Here is a 14,726-nt window from a genome sequence, read left to right on the forward strand (position 1 = left end):
GTCACAGAGAGGGAGGGGAAAAGAAGAGAGAGAAGCAGAGACTCTGGTGAATACTGAGTTCACTGAGAGGTTGAACTGAATTCAGACATAGAGACTAACCCTAACCCAACTCGTGCGAGTAACACAAGGTAAAAATGTGCTTTACTCGTGGTGAACATACCATTAAACAACCACCACTGCTGACTAAAATCTATCTATGTGACTCAGGCCCAAATGTTCACGGACAAGATAATGTTTTAAGTTTAATTCACTTTAAGTTCAGCCTTGCCTCCGACTTACTTCCTCACTCCATCCCAGAATTCGGAAGGCGACCAAATGAAACGCACTGTTACCTTGAGTAAACTTGTGGATTTCTCTGGGTTTGAACATTGTTGGAGACATTTGGAATAATCTAAGTACACAACTCAACAAAATATATAACAAAGGTCTAGTCATTTTTAGACATTTAAAGGCAGAAATATGACATCTTATATATCTATAGAAACACAAATTTCTTTCTTTGAAGTACTGGTACACTAACTGCCCATAGCAGCAACAGAAGCACATCTGGATTCACCCCAGACATCAAGAAAACTCTATTGTTAAGTATGCAGACGACACCACCATTATCGGCCGCATTGTAAACAACGATGAGAGCTCATATCAGGAGGAAATCAACAGTCTTGCAGAGTGGTGCACAGAGATCCACTGCTCAACGTCAACAAAACCAAGAAGCTGATTGTTGATTTAAAAAAAGGAGGCAAAGACACACACCCCTGTCTACATCAATGGAGCTGAGGTGCAGCAGAACAGTTTTAGGTTCCTTGGAATTACCGTTACTGAGAAGCTTTCTCCGTCATCACACATCTCCACCCTCGTTAAAAAAACACAGAAGAGGCTCTACTTACCATGGAAACTAAATTCCGGAGCTTGAGCTTGAACTTTTACATTCTGACTGGAAACATCGGAAAATGGCATTGTTAGTTAGTGCACGGCCCAGGACAGGAAGGCTCTACAACGGGTGATTAAAACTGCCCAGAACATCATTGTTACCCATCATCTGTGATATCGATGAAGTGAGAAATCTGCACAGAGCCCCAAAGGATACTAAAAGACAACAGCCACCCAGCCAAAGTCTGTTCACCCTGCTGCCATCTGGCAAAAGATATATAGGTATCCGCTGCCATCAGACTCCTCAGTTCATCAGCAACACTACATTTTATAAAATAGATTGTTCTATTTATATATTTTCCTTTTTCAGTCAGGAACACTCACGTCATAGGTTTATCCATTTATTGCAACGAATGGAATACAGTTATGCTTGGTGCTGACCGCTCTGCTCTTAAGATACTCCCTGAATTGACCAAACAGCATGCTGAGCCAAAACAGGGAGCGCAATGCGGAAAACCCCCCAGGGTGTACAAGATTGAGCCATAAGGAAGACAAGTTATGGGACGTATGACTCCTGTGTCCTGCATGAACTAATGCTAGGCATCATTGTTTGTTTTCATTTTTTTTTAAATGTAGCTCAAAGGACTCAAACCTAGTTTTGTTTTTTAAACCCTGAAAAAATTATTTTACCTTGTAACCTTGTAGAAACATTGTGAAAAAGGTTTTTCAAAAACCTATGCTGGACTGGTGACATAGTGCTGTTATCATTTCTGTATTTTGTAGATTATTATTATAAAAAAAAAAACTTATTTACCTTTATGTCTCATTTTTTCCCCAATCCACTTTGCACTTTTAGTGTGAACAGTGCTTTAGGTCTCTAAAATACCTGCAGATTTCTACAGTTTATCAAAGTAAAAACTAATATGTTGTTCACTATTAGTTCTGGGTTTTTTTGTATTAACTCATATGGACTGACAGCTAACTTCCAATCCAATCCATCCAATTGCTCGATGACGTTTTCTGACAGCAGTTGTGTTACATAGACCGTTCCAATGAGTGACCAAATGGTGACGCTGCACGTTGCTACTCCTTGTTTTATTTACCTTCCCAGGTGTCACAGAAAGCTTACAAAAAATAGCTGACTATGAGTTTTATTAGACCAGACTGCTGCTTGACCCTACATGTTATAAATAATGACAAACAGGTAGAAAAAGGAAGGAAAAGAGGGGTCTGACACGGTTTTTACTGGGATGAACTATGTTTCACTCCTTTTTTTAACAAGCACCTGCTAACATATAAAAATATTCTGCACCTCATAATTTACGTCAAGTGCCAATGCAGAAGGGAGCGTGCTCTATATGTGAGTGAAGGGCGAGGAGGGTAGGCTGGTGGATGGGCTTGTAGCAACTTTAACTTTCATGAAGAACAGAGTTTGCATCCCACAGACCAGTGATTAAGGTCTGCTTTTTTTATTAACCACAACCACCATCTTTTTTAAGTGTTTGAGTTGCCTAAACCTAACCATACCTTACTATAGATTTTCCATAAGCACAATTTGTCCCCTACCCTTGCAATGCAGAGATAAAATAGAAACTAAGAATTTTGACTAGTTCACACCAGCTGATCCAAGCAGAAAAAGCTTTTCTGTGGAGTCTTGTTTTACCCCCATCATACAAGTTAGGTGTGAAAGCATGCTCCGTAATTCCTTATTTCCTGTGCTAGGGCTGTGACTAATATTTTCATAGCCGATAAATCTGTTGATTATTTTCTTTATTAAACAATTAGTTATTTGGTCTATAATATTTCTGAAAATGGTAAAAAAAAAACTTTGATCAGTGTTTCCCAAAGCCAAAGATGATAATGAGATGTCTTGTTTGTCCACAACCCAAAGATATTCAGTTAACTGTCATGAAGAGAAGCCATAAAGAAACCAGATTATCAAAATAGTTGGCTATTAAATGAATAGTTGACTAATCAATTGATTGTTGCAGCTCTAAACTGTACTGAGCTCTGCCAGAAAATATGATAAAAAAAACAACCTCTCAGTAAATTGGCACCGCAGGATGATAAGGGTATGGTGAACAGAATATTAATTTTGCAGTTTGTCTCATTTACATTTCTTATTGCCATTAAGTGGTATCTTGTTTAAACTCCTAATAACCAGATATATACTGTCGCAGAATTTTTTAAATATTTTCCCCAAAAAGTTTTCTGCTAAACAGGAAAAAAGTGACAGCAGCTTCTTCCTCTGTGGTGGATGGTTTGACTGTGTTTAGGAAGAGGGCGCTCGATGAGTTCAGCTGGAGGAGGAGGAGGATGGTGGAATGTTCCAGACTGCTGATACTGGGGACAGATTACACACACACAGACACGCACAACACACACACACACACACACACACACACACACACACACACACACACACACACACACTAAACAAACTTGAGCCAACACTCATCCACTCTCTTGCTTTTCCTCCCTCTCTCTCGTTCTCTCCAATCTCCAAAAGCACTCACACTTTACGTATTCATATACTTACCCACACACACACACACACACACGCACAGACACACACACACACACACACACACACACACATTTATACAACCACATACACACACACACACACACACTCAGTGATCCGGGTGGAATCAAAGGGTATTAGCTGTGCGGTGTTCAGTTCCCCCAGTCCTTTCCCAGCATTCTCCACAGCTGTACGATTACACAGGTGTTTGGCAAAAACACACTGTTAGAGACCGCAGAGGGGCGGAGTGTGTGTGTGTGTTTGAGTGAGAGAGAAAAAAAAATGAATATGCATGTGTGGTTGCATGCGTTCAGTGTGTGTCTGCTTGCACAGCTTCCCTGCAGGAGTGTGTGTGTTTGTGTGTATATATGTGTGTTTATACCATTAATTCCTCCCAGTGACTCAGCCCTGCTATTTCCTTGACCACCAACATCATCACATTTTAAATTCACTTCTGTCATTTCTTTTCTCCTGTCTCTCATCCTTCATTCATGTCTGTAGTTTCCTGAGAAAATACAAAATTGGTGTGTCCAGTGTTGCTCAAGAGCTGAGGACTTCAAATGTAGCTGAGCATGGTGCACTGTTATCTGGTAGTAACATTATACAAAAATGTTAATAGATCCAAGTTAAGTGACACACAGAAAAAAGTTGCTTACAGCTAAATATTGCAGAAGTCCGGTTTCTTTATTGATGATTTTGTCCCAGAAGTCCAGTAGACACGCATACTATGTAACTGACTGTCCCAGGTTCAAATCAGGCCAGAGATCTCAGGTGCATTTGACCTCACAATTCATGAGGATGATTAAAATGGTAGCTATTATTTTTGCAGAAATCGAGTTATTAACCCAACCTGATGATGGTGCCAGAAGATAAAGTTAAAGGATCACCTAGTTATAGTTAAGCGAACATGAATGTCTGAACCAAAACTAATTGAAATCAATCCAATTGTTGAGACATTTCACACAAAACCAAGGGTGTCATCATAAAATGCATTGCACCTTTATATGCAAGGTTAAACTGATGTTAAACTGCCTTGTTTCAATGCTGATCCCTCTGGAACTCCCTATCCAAACACATCAGAGACTGTACAGACCTCACAACCTTCAAAACACTCACCAAAACTCACTTTTTTAAAACTGCTTTTAATGTAATGTAATAGTTTTTTTTTTTTTATGTCTTTAGTGTGTTGTTTCTTTTTGTTGTTGTTGTTTTCTATTCTGCTTTTTAACCTGTAAAGTGTTTTTGAGTACCTTGAAAAGCCATATAAAGTAATTATTAATTAGTATATGTAATCACATCTATTATCTAATGACCAATGCTGTTGGCTGTTGTTAAGACAAGGTTTATAGTGGACTGTATCAGGTCCTGGGTTAAAATTTTGTTGTCCATCTGGAAATTCATACTCCAAACGTATCAGAGTTGTTAGGGCCACTTGTGGGTCGTTGGTCAAACCGGCCTTCACGTGGGTTTCTAAGGCTAGGTGAGCCCCACTCTGAAACTCAGAGCTCACACGTGTCCTTAACGACTCTGTAAGGACACTCCCACACAGAGTTTAGAAGCCTGCAACTCCCCTCCAGTTAGTTAGAACTGAAGAAGCCTCTTGGATGAGAGGTGAAACGTCTTCAAGAAACAAGCCCAGTTGCCTTCGATACAGCACCTAGATTTACCATGACCTGGATGACTGAGAACCTTCATCAACATATAGGGGGCACCATATCATCAGAGTAAACGCCAACTGCTGCTAACTGTAGCTGGCCTGAGCTGCATTGCTAGTTCATCTAGCCATGCAGCAAGCCATTTTTTATTTTTAAGAAATTCTGCTTTTGAAGAGTAATGGGGACAAAATGTGCCATTTCAAAAAGTGTTGGGGACATGTCCTCAGTGTCCCAAGTGTAAATGACACCTTAACTAAAAACCACAAATGTCACCCTCATTGTGGAGTTATTCAAAAAAAGTCAGGGGGTCACTAAGATCCTCTGGGGACCATGAATGTACATTATATACAACATTGTATGGCATCCAATAGTTGTCGTCTGGACCAAGACGGTGGACCAAGCGACCCGAGACACAAATACATTTTTTATCCCTCTGAATTGTGATATGAATTACACGTGATATGTAACTTAAATTTTAGTTTCATTGCTGATAGTAGCAACAACTTGTAATCCTCATTCATGTCAAAGAATACAGGAGTATGCTTTTATCATTTTTGTACTCTTGTAAATGTTGTGTTATTTTGTGGAGGCTAGTATCCAGTTGTTCTATTAGTTGAATCGCACCAGAAAGTACGTCCCCCATGCCTCTTCCTTCCCAGCTCATTATGTAATAACTTCCATGTATCAAGGATGACTTTAGCTGCTCAGTTTTGACCCAGATGTGACAGACGTTCTGTGTTCTGCGTCAGACCATAACTGTGCGTTCCTGCTCTGCTTCAAGGTTAGAACACTCAGACTAAACCAAGATATGTTGTTTGAATGTTATGTAACTCTCTCCTGTGTTCACATGATGATAATGAAAGAGAAGCAGCGAGAAGTTGACAGCTCAGCTTGTTTTTTGTCAAATCAAAGATTATTTTGAGTCACACAACGTAATGGAGGAGTGAAAGAAATTAATAAAGTCAAATGTTTTAAATAGTCTGTTCACATTTCAGTCAGCAGGCCTATTAGCCACAGAGAGTAGATCACAGGCCACGAAAACTGAGTTTAACAGATTAACTTTATTGTAGTTTCTTTTATGACTATCCTCATTAGTAAGATTGTCCAACGGTTGTTCAAACAGCTTAAAACTACCTGTGTTTAAGCTTTAATTCTTAAAGCAGCATTAATAGATTTATTTTTATTTTTTGCTGTTTGGGTGAAGTTGAACAACACTGAGATATCATATTATGGAATTTTGATATGTAATAGGTTACAGATAACTAGTTACACTAGATTACTTCATTACTTTTACAAATGATAAAGTAATATTGCTATTTTAATGACTTCATCAAAATAAATAGGTTTGATTACTTTTTTATTGCTTTTTTTAAACAAAAGTTTTAAACTGGGCAGGGAAGCTTAATAAAACATAAATACGTTAACTACTGGATAGGCACTGAAAAAATATAGAGCTGCATCCTGAACTCACGTCAATAACAATCAAATCAACGAATCAAATCAACAAGCACTGCTTGAAGACCAGAGGTGGTAAAAATTCAAACAAGAGAACCAATCAAACACAATGCTCAAAATTTGACCACATACTGCCCACTGAATGGAGTCTGTCTAGACAGACCACATATCGAAACAAATGAATAGGTCAGTTGCCATTGACTCCAAAAACACCATATATATATATCACTGTTCCCAAAACATGACCGCTGCGGCAGTGACCGGCTGGAACTTTGTTGTAAGGTCATAGTTTGGTTTGGTTTAAGCAAGAAAACTGATTGGTTAGGTTTAGGAAAACTTCATTTACAAACATATCTTATGTGAGTAACTTACATACCTTATTTACATAACATGACGTATCTTCGTGAGGAAGTTGAAAGAAGTCACAGTTAACTTTTGGTTCCACACGAATAGCGGTCTCCTGAATAAAAGTCGTGTGCTGGTGTAACCCGAACGTCCGTCCCTCACCTCCTCCCTAGCTGACCTTCTGCTCTTCATACCTCCTTTCCTCCTTCGCAGACATAATAATCACTACAGCCACAAGAGGTCGCCAACTAACAAACAACATAAACATGGGTCATAATAAACTGCTTTCATAGTATACTATACGGTTGTTTTTCTGATGAGGACGGGCTTTAGAGACTGGTCCTTGTAAGTCATCTTACCCTCAATGGCAAACTCCATCTTTCCTATGTGGGATTCAAATTGTGAAACCACCAATGACCAGTGTTGGGGGTAGTAACCTGTTACAAAGCAATCCAACATCACGGAAATGCAAGTTGTGCCTGGAGTGCTTGTTATATTGTTTTCATTGAAACAGCTGTGCCAAATACTGTAAGCCTCTGCCCAGTTCACTGTCAGATTGTTAGCAAAATAGAGAGCTGAAAATGTTATATTGCGTGTCGTTCCTATTATTAGGTTGCAGAGTTACCAACCGTGGGCCGTAAAGAAGGCTACAGAATGATGGGAGAGTCAATAAATTCAAAGGTACATGTACGGTTAGCTACACGCCGTCTAGACGATATAATCCACATGTGCATTGAATTGCAAGGTATAACGCAGTAATGTAACAAGTTACTTTTTAATGGCAGTAATCTTGTAACGTAATGAGTTACTTTTAGAAGTAACGTTACCCGACACTGCCAATGATAGATTCACAGGAAATGCATATGCACATACGGAAGTGGATGTTATGTCAGGTGCACGTTCCCATTTTAATGATGCAGGAGACAACGTTCAATCATGAGATCAGTATGACGTGTAGGACCACATGATGGACTGTCTTTACTTAAACAATGTGAGCTGATGAGTCCTCTCACTCCACAGTTTGGCTGCCTTGTAAACAGAAACACCAGTCGCTCTTCTTCTGCTGTTGTCCCGACAGTAACCGATCACGGTGCGTTCGCTGCTCTCAGTGCGCGATACACAAGCCATCTCCAACTCTGGAAGCTTTGTTGCTAAAAACACACCTGTTACCACCACTTCACTTCATTCACTTCACCACTTCATTAACTTTCTGTAACCTTAATCCAATTGTTTTAGTTGCCTAGACTTGGAAACTATACAGCATGGTGTCCTCATCCTATGTCAGAAAACTTTCCTATGGGTCGACGTGAAACAAACTAACAAATGACTTATTCTGCCATACAGGTGTGTTCTTTCAGTGACGTTTACTTAACCTTACATGCTGACATTTTAGATTGATTTCCTTCCAAACAGCCAATGGTTTCAGTTTGTTTCTATGATTTTCTGTCCTCCAGACAGATGATACATCACAGTAACATTTACTCACCTTTGTTATTCTGCCAGCATTTAAGAAACAGTTCACCCAAAAATGAAAATACTCACCGCCATGCCAATGGAAACTCTGTGAAGTTCCACAGTCCACAAAACATTTCTGGAGCCTGAGATACTAAATTGATTTTAAACGAAGTTATTTACACCCTTTAAGGGGAAATCTTTGCTGTAGCAAGCTGTTGCTGTTTTTTTTTTCAGTTGTTTTTTACATTTTAAAACAATACCCATCTATTTTAGTAGTTTAGGAGAATGCTGCAACACTGTTTTGCTGTGAAGCTCCAGAAATGTTTTGTGGACTACAAAACTTCACCCAACTTTCCATCAGCATGGAGGTGAGTAGATAATGACTGGATTTTCATTTTTGGGTGAACTGTTCCTTAAAATGAAAAAACAAAACAAAAAACAAAACCCCCAACAACTTCATAATGACTAAACAACCAAAACATGTTTTTTTTTAGTGACTTGGTGATTTTTCACTCATTTAACGTCTGTTGTTATATAAGATGTGTGGTGTGGTGTGATGGGTTATTTGTGTAGACTTGGGGACCTAGAAAGGTCTGCTTAACTGGCAAAAAAAATGTTGTTGGGCCCTCTGCAAGACAGGGGCAACATTACTAGCCAATAAAGCATGAACTGCTTTAGTTCATATTGTACTTTATGGTGCAATTTTCCAAAAACAATTAATCAAAGTGACAAAAAACCCTCAGACAAACAATAAACAATTGCCACACAGTGAATGTGGGGCTCTTTGGGGGGCAGTTTCCTGCTTTGCCTGTTTGGTAATCAGCCTTGGGGTCGGCCCTGTATACATGTGTGTGTGTGTCAGGTGTGTGTCGGATTCAAAAAGTGAATAAAGAGAGTTGTGGTGTGTTTACTGACCACTTCATCTCTCACACGATCGTCCCGTCAGCACTTTAAACATAAAAACTGTTGATTAAATTCCCCTCAGATCCGGAACATGAGGCAGATTAAACATGCGTCTGTATTTGGAAACAACAAGTGGATCTGTGCTCTCCACTGCTTTCTCTATAAGCTGTTACATGGCTTTCAGTTTGTTAGAGAGTGACAGGCTGTGAAGGGCCAACAGGCAGGGCCACTTTACACGGCAACAAATAAGCCTTTATGTCGAACCCGCACCTGTGTGTTTTCGCCTGCTTTTTCCCTGCGAAAGAAACCCGCACATGCAGGGTGTAATTTGCAGAAATAGGCCAGTCATTTTTGTACCTGCAGGCTGTGGGCTGCACAAAAAAAGAAAAAGCAAAAAAAAAAAAAAAAAAAAAAAGCAAAGTACTGTAAAGTATTTCCAGAGAGGTGTGTGCTGTTGTGGTTGAAGTGGTGACCCATAGGGGTTAGCATGCAGGTCAAACACTGCACTTGTTTCAATGTAGGCTACTTTTTAGGCTAACCAATAATAATAAAGAGAAAATCTGTCTACATAAAATACAGGCAGACAGATGCATTCATAGAGATGCATATGAATAATAATAATAACAATAAAATACATGTGAAATAAACACAATAATGTAAATACATACAACACATAAATAATAAATAAACATTTTACACTAATTTTCATCAAAGTTTGATTTCCTCCAGGGTTCATGCACCTTCGCAGTTCCCTCCAGAGGAAGAAAATCACCTTTTCCAACCCCAATTAGCCCAATTAACCCAATCCAAATCAGACCAGCCAATCACCGCACCAATCAGCCAATCAATCAAACCAACAAACCAATTTTTCTTTCTAAATTTATTTATTTTTCCTGCAGATTTTCCGCTCTCTCCTGTAGCAGCAGCAGCAGCAGCAGCAGCAGCTCGGTGCTCGGCGCGGTGGTGTTAGACGAGAATGTAAGCTAGGTGGCCGCACGAACACATTTATCACACCGAGGCTGTGCCAGACGCACATGGGATCCGTCCTGCGTACCCGGGGATCTTCAGCACCCGCAGCCGAGCGGAGGGCACCCTGAGCCCGGTCAGGAGCAGCGCTCACCCTGCCTGGACTCTTCCACTGACACAACACACGCACAAAACAGCCACTGCACATTTGTGAGGTGATCTTTTTTCCTCCCTGAGAGGCTCACGGAGACACAGTGTGTTATTTATTTATATCGTGTGTGAGCCTGACAGTCAGCCGCGGCGGACGAACTGCGTCTTAGCGCGGAGAGGTCGGACTTCTTTGGCTGGGGGGAAACACACCAAAACACACGCGAAAAGACTCCCGTCCTGTCGCCCCCAGTCTTTTATTTCCTGTCAGTTTTTTTCATGCGATTTATTTCCTGCTGCCAAAACCAGGAACCCGGGACTGAGCCCCTTGCTCCGAGGATGAAAGAAAACTAGATCTGTGATCGAGGCTTTGAGGTTGTTTTACTGGATTTATTTCGCTGTGGAGGAAAAAGAGATCCGGGAGCGGAGCGGTGCGCAAAAAAAGCCGAGGTCTTCCTCCTCTCTTCTCTCCTCTTCCCTCCCTCTATCTCCCCATCTATCAATCTGTCTACCTATCCTGTTCTGTCTATCTATCTCTGCATTTGTTTCCATGTTTTAGGTCCGTGCGATTTTGCTAAAATGCATCATCAACAGCGGATGGCAGCTTTGGGAACAGACAAGGAACTGAGTGACTTACTGGATTTCAGCGCGGTAAGGAAACCCACCTTCTTCTTACTGTTAATATGAATATGATGAGTAGTGTGACAGTAGGAGCCGTAGAAAGAGAATAAACGCGTCCTGTAGGCTTCATAGAGCCACCACTGTTTACATGTTTAACGGCACATAAGCTGCATATTATGTTTTTACCTCACTCAGTCTTTTCAACTGTTTGCACAAAAAAAAAAACGGAAAAAAAGTTGTGTTTATGTAGAGTAACTTGCAGAAAAAGTCAGTGCATATTGTTGGTTTTGTAATTTCTTTTTTCCTTATGTGTGTGTGTGTGTGTGTGTGTGCAGAGAATTGTGATGCTGCATTAGTAATTTTGTTGTCTTATAGATGCGAAACAGCGATTTGAAAATGTTCCCAACATCCATGGTAGTATATCTCATTTTAAGTCCTTTGTTTCTTAATGTGTAAACCTGATTTTTTTTTTTTTAGCCCATGCTAGGATTTAGAAAATGTTTCTTTTATTTTTAATGTCTGTGTGAGTTGATGAGCTGCTCCATGCACTCTGCAACCGGGGCTGGACAGAATATTTCAGATGCAAAAGGCTCGATGGTGGATCATGAAACCTTGCATGACAGACAGATAGACAAACAAACAAACAAACAGAGAACATGTTAACTGTTCCCTCAGCAGGCTGTTCAATATCCAAACTCACGACTCCGCGTAAAAGTTTGCGCTTTTTTGGTTCAGGAGCAGCCCGTGTTGTGAACTTGACGGACAGGAAACAGCGTCCCCGCTCTCGGCCATGTTTTCTCTGCGCCTCTCCTCCTCTGGGAGCAACTTTTGCTCTGAAGAGGAGGAGGGGGAGAAAAAAAAAAATCCCAAACACTCCAAATTGAGGAGAAGAAAAAAAAACCGGACTTACATTAATCCTGTTATGAAACGTATAGAGAGAGACAGCGTGAACACGATGGTATCATAACATAACTGAAGGAATGAGGCGGGTGATGATGTCTGAGATGCACAAAATCCAGGAGGAGAAAATCAACCGCATTTTCATGCAATATCGTAAGTTTCTGCAAGAATGTTAACGCAATAAACAAATTAGATCACAGCTGAGGCCTGTGCACGCGGTGGAAGTGGAACTGGAGTAGTCCTGGAATATTTCAGAGATATCACAGGAGGCACTATTAACGCGTAATATCAAGAGGGACTGGTGATGCTGCATGAGATTCAAAAATAGGAGACAAAAGCCCCATACATGCACATATCAATCTGTATTTGAATGTCAGTGTAATAAATAGATAGATATGTTATATTATAAAATCACAGCTGAGGCCTGCATACACACATAACTGATTATTATGGGGATATTATAAAGATATGATTGGAATATCTATTATAAGAGCAATACAAGCTGCACAATAATCTCCTATAGCTGCAGTAGAGTGATTTTTTAAAATATTAAAGAAACTCTAGGTCACAGTGTGTTTCCACTCACTACACCATAAATACAATAATCTCAGAATGCTATAGGAATATTATACGACTATTAGCATGAGATTTTGAACAAATGACATAGCGTATAACACGGCTCAATCGCAATATTCTAACAATTGTCAATATGTGCTGTCATGGTTATATAGGCCTGTGTAGGTTAAACCATAAATACATTGTTAAAGTCTCCATGGAGGTATTATAGGTGACAAAAGTCCAATAAAATCACTGCAGGCTCATTATGTAGTGGCACACACGTCCTCTCAGGGCTCCATAACAACACTTCAGGAAAGTTATAGTAACATTTACTCAATAAGACTTACATAAAACCCTGTTATGAAACGTAGAAAGACAGCGTGAACATGATGATGTCACAAAAGATCAGACTGCTGTAGCGAATAAGGCGACTGATGCTGCGTGACGCGCAAAAATAGGAGGTAAAAAGCCCCGTAAATATACCTTTAAATCTGTATTGAAATGTCAATGCAATAAATAGATACAGAATCACAGCTGAGGCCTGCACACACACTGGAACTGACTCTGTAGGCATATTATAGAAATATAAAGATACATTTTTTTTGTTATTATAAGAGGAATATAACTGACACATTAATCACTTATAGCCACACCACAGTGATTTTCCAATATTGTAGAAACTCTATAGGTCACACAGTATGTATACACTCACTGTACAATAAACAAACATGATAATCTCTGAGTGCTATAGGAATATTATAGGATTGTAATATGAGATTTTTAACAAATGACACACAATAAGATCGCTGTTTTGTCAGAATTGATTTTCACAGATGTGTAACATGCCTCAATAGCAGTATAATAATAATTAAAAATATGTGCTGTTGTGGCTATACCATAAATACATTGTTTAAGTCTCTATAGAGGTATTATAGGTGACAAAAGTCCAATAAAATCACTGCAAACTCATCATTTAGTGGGACACACATTCTCTCAAGTCTCCATAAGAACATTAAAGGAATATTATAGGAATGTTAAAGTGACATATATCCAAAAACGCTTAGAGTACGACAGTTACATTCATAAAAAAGTACCACAGACATATGTTAATCCATATGAGAATATTTTTTAAAACTATTGTAGTGAAATAGGATCATTAAATTCATAGTTGAGCCATAAAGACCTAACAAACCTCTGCTGGAATAGTGTAAACTATTTTAATAATGTGAACAGAAAGCCTTTGTACAGCATAAAATACTATGAAAAGCTCAATAGTAATATTACAGGTGGCCATTAAGTCAAGTTAAATCACAACACACTCCTCATTTATTGCACACACATTAGGAGTATTATTGGGTTATAATTATGGACAAAAATACAACAAAATCATTTTTTTTTTGGGAGCACAGACATGCACCTGAGTGTCTGTGGTACATCACAGGAATATTACAGACATTTGTCCTGGGTCTCATTTTTTACAGGTTTCCAAAAACGTCAATCAGCCCGTCTTAAATTATATTTCTTGAAAAAATGTTCAAACAAAGGAGGGCAGCAGCAGCTACAGTGCCTCTCTTCTCATTATAAACGCAGGCCCGTCCCATTAATTTATGCGATCATCTGTCTTTGCACGCCCACAAGCTGACACCAGCAGCTCAAAGTGCCTCGACTGGGATATCGATAGACCTGATTATCAGAATTAGATCTTTCAGCTCGCAAACATTTGTTTCCTCTTTATTCATCGCAGCCGTGAGGGAGATCGAATGCACGAGGAGCCTCGTTATCAGAGACACACACTTATAAGGCCCCGCAGGCTGTATTAAGAACAATGACAGATCAAGCATCTATTGTCTTAGTCAGGGTCTAAATTGCTTATATAGTGGTCGATTTAAAAGAAAAGAAAATCTCCCTCAAAACCTCAAATCCTGAAAAGCTTTTAGCATCTGAAAGTGTGTTCACCATCACTGAGATTCCACCATCAAACAGCCCGACACACAGGCCTGATGTTTATCCAGAGAGGTTATCTGTCGGGGTCAGATGTCTCACTTTGATAATGTGAACTGTTCTCCTGTGAAGCTTTACAGTAGCTCTTACAGTAAAACAGCAGGACTCAGTTTTCAGCTTCAGTCTCTGTCTTAACGTGGGCTTGATTTTCCTGTAGATGTATAGAGCAGATGGTAACTAGTTCTGATGATTATCTCATATGTTTAAGTCAGATATGAAGTAGATATGAAGTGTTTCCTTCCAAAATGAGCTGTCCAACATTTGGCAAAAATGACATGAATGAAAGTGAATGAAAAACCCATTTATAATTAAGGTGAGCAGGTGAT

At 39.6% G+C, this 14,726-nt stretch overlaps 1 protein-coding gene across 1 annotated transcript in view; it reads left to right on the top strand.

The window, feature by feature from the left end:
* Positions 1 to 10,899: 10,899 nt before the first annotated feature.
* Positions 10,900 to 14,726, top strand: part of LOC141005823 (transcription factor 4-like) — a 232,452-nt gene continuing 228,625 nt past the window's right edge. The window contains 2 exon segments of the mRNA XM_073477860.1: positions 10,900 to 10,971; positions 11,317 to 11,355. Coding sequence (XP_073333961.1) covers positions 10,900 to 10,971; positions 11,317 to 11,355 — 111 coding nt within the window.

This window comes from Pagrus major, chromosome 12, assembly GCF_040436345.1.
Source record: "Pagrus major chromosome 12, Pma_NU_1.0".
NCBI lineage: Eukaryota > Metazoa > Chordata > Actinopteri > Spariformes > Sparidae > Pagrus > Pagrus major.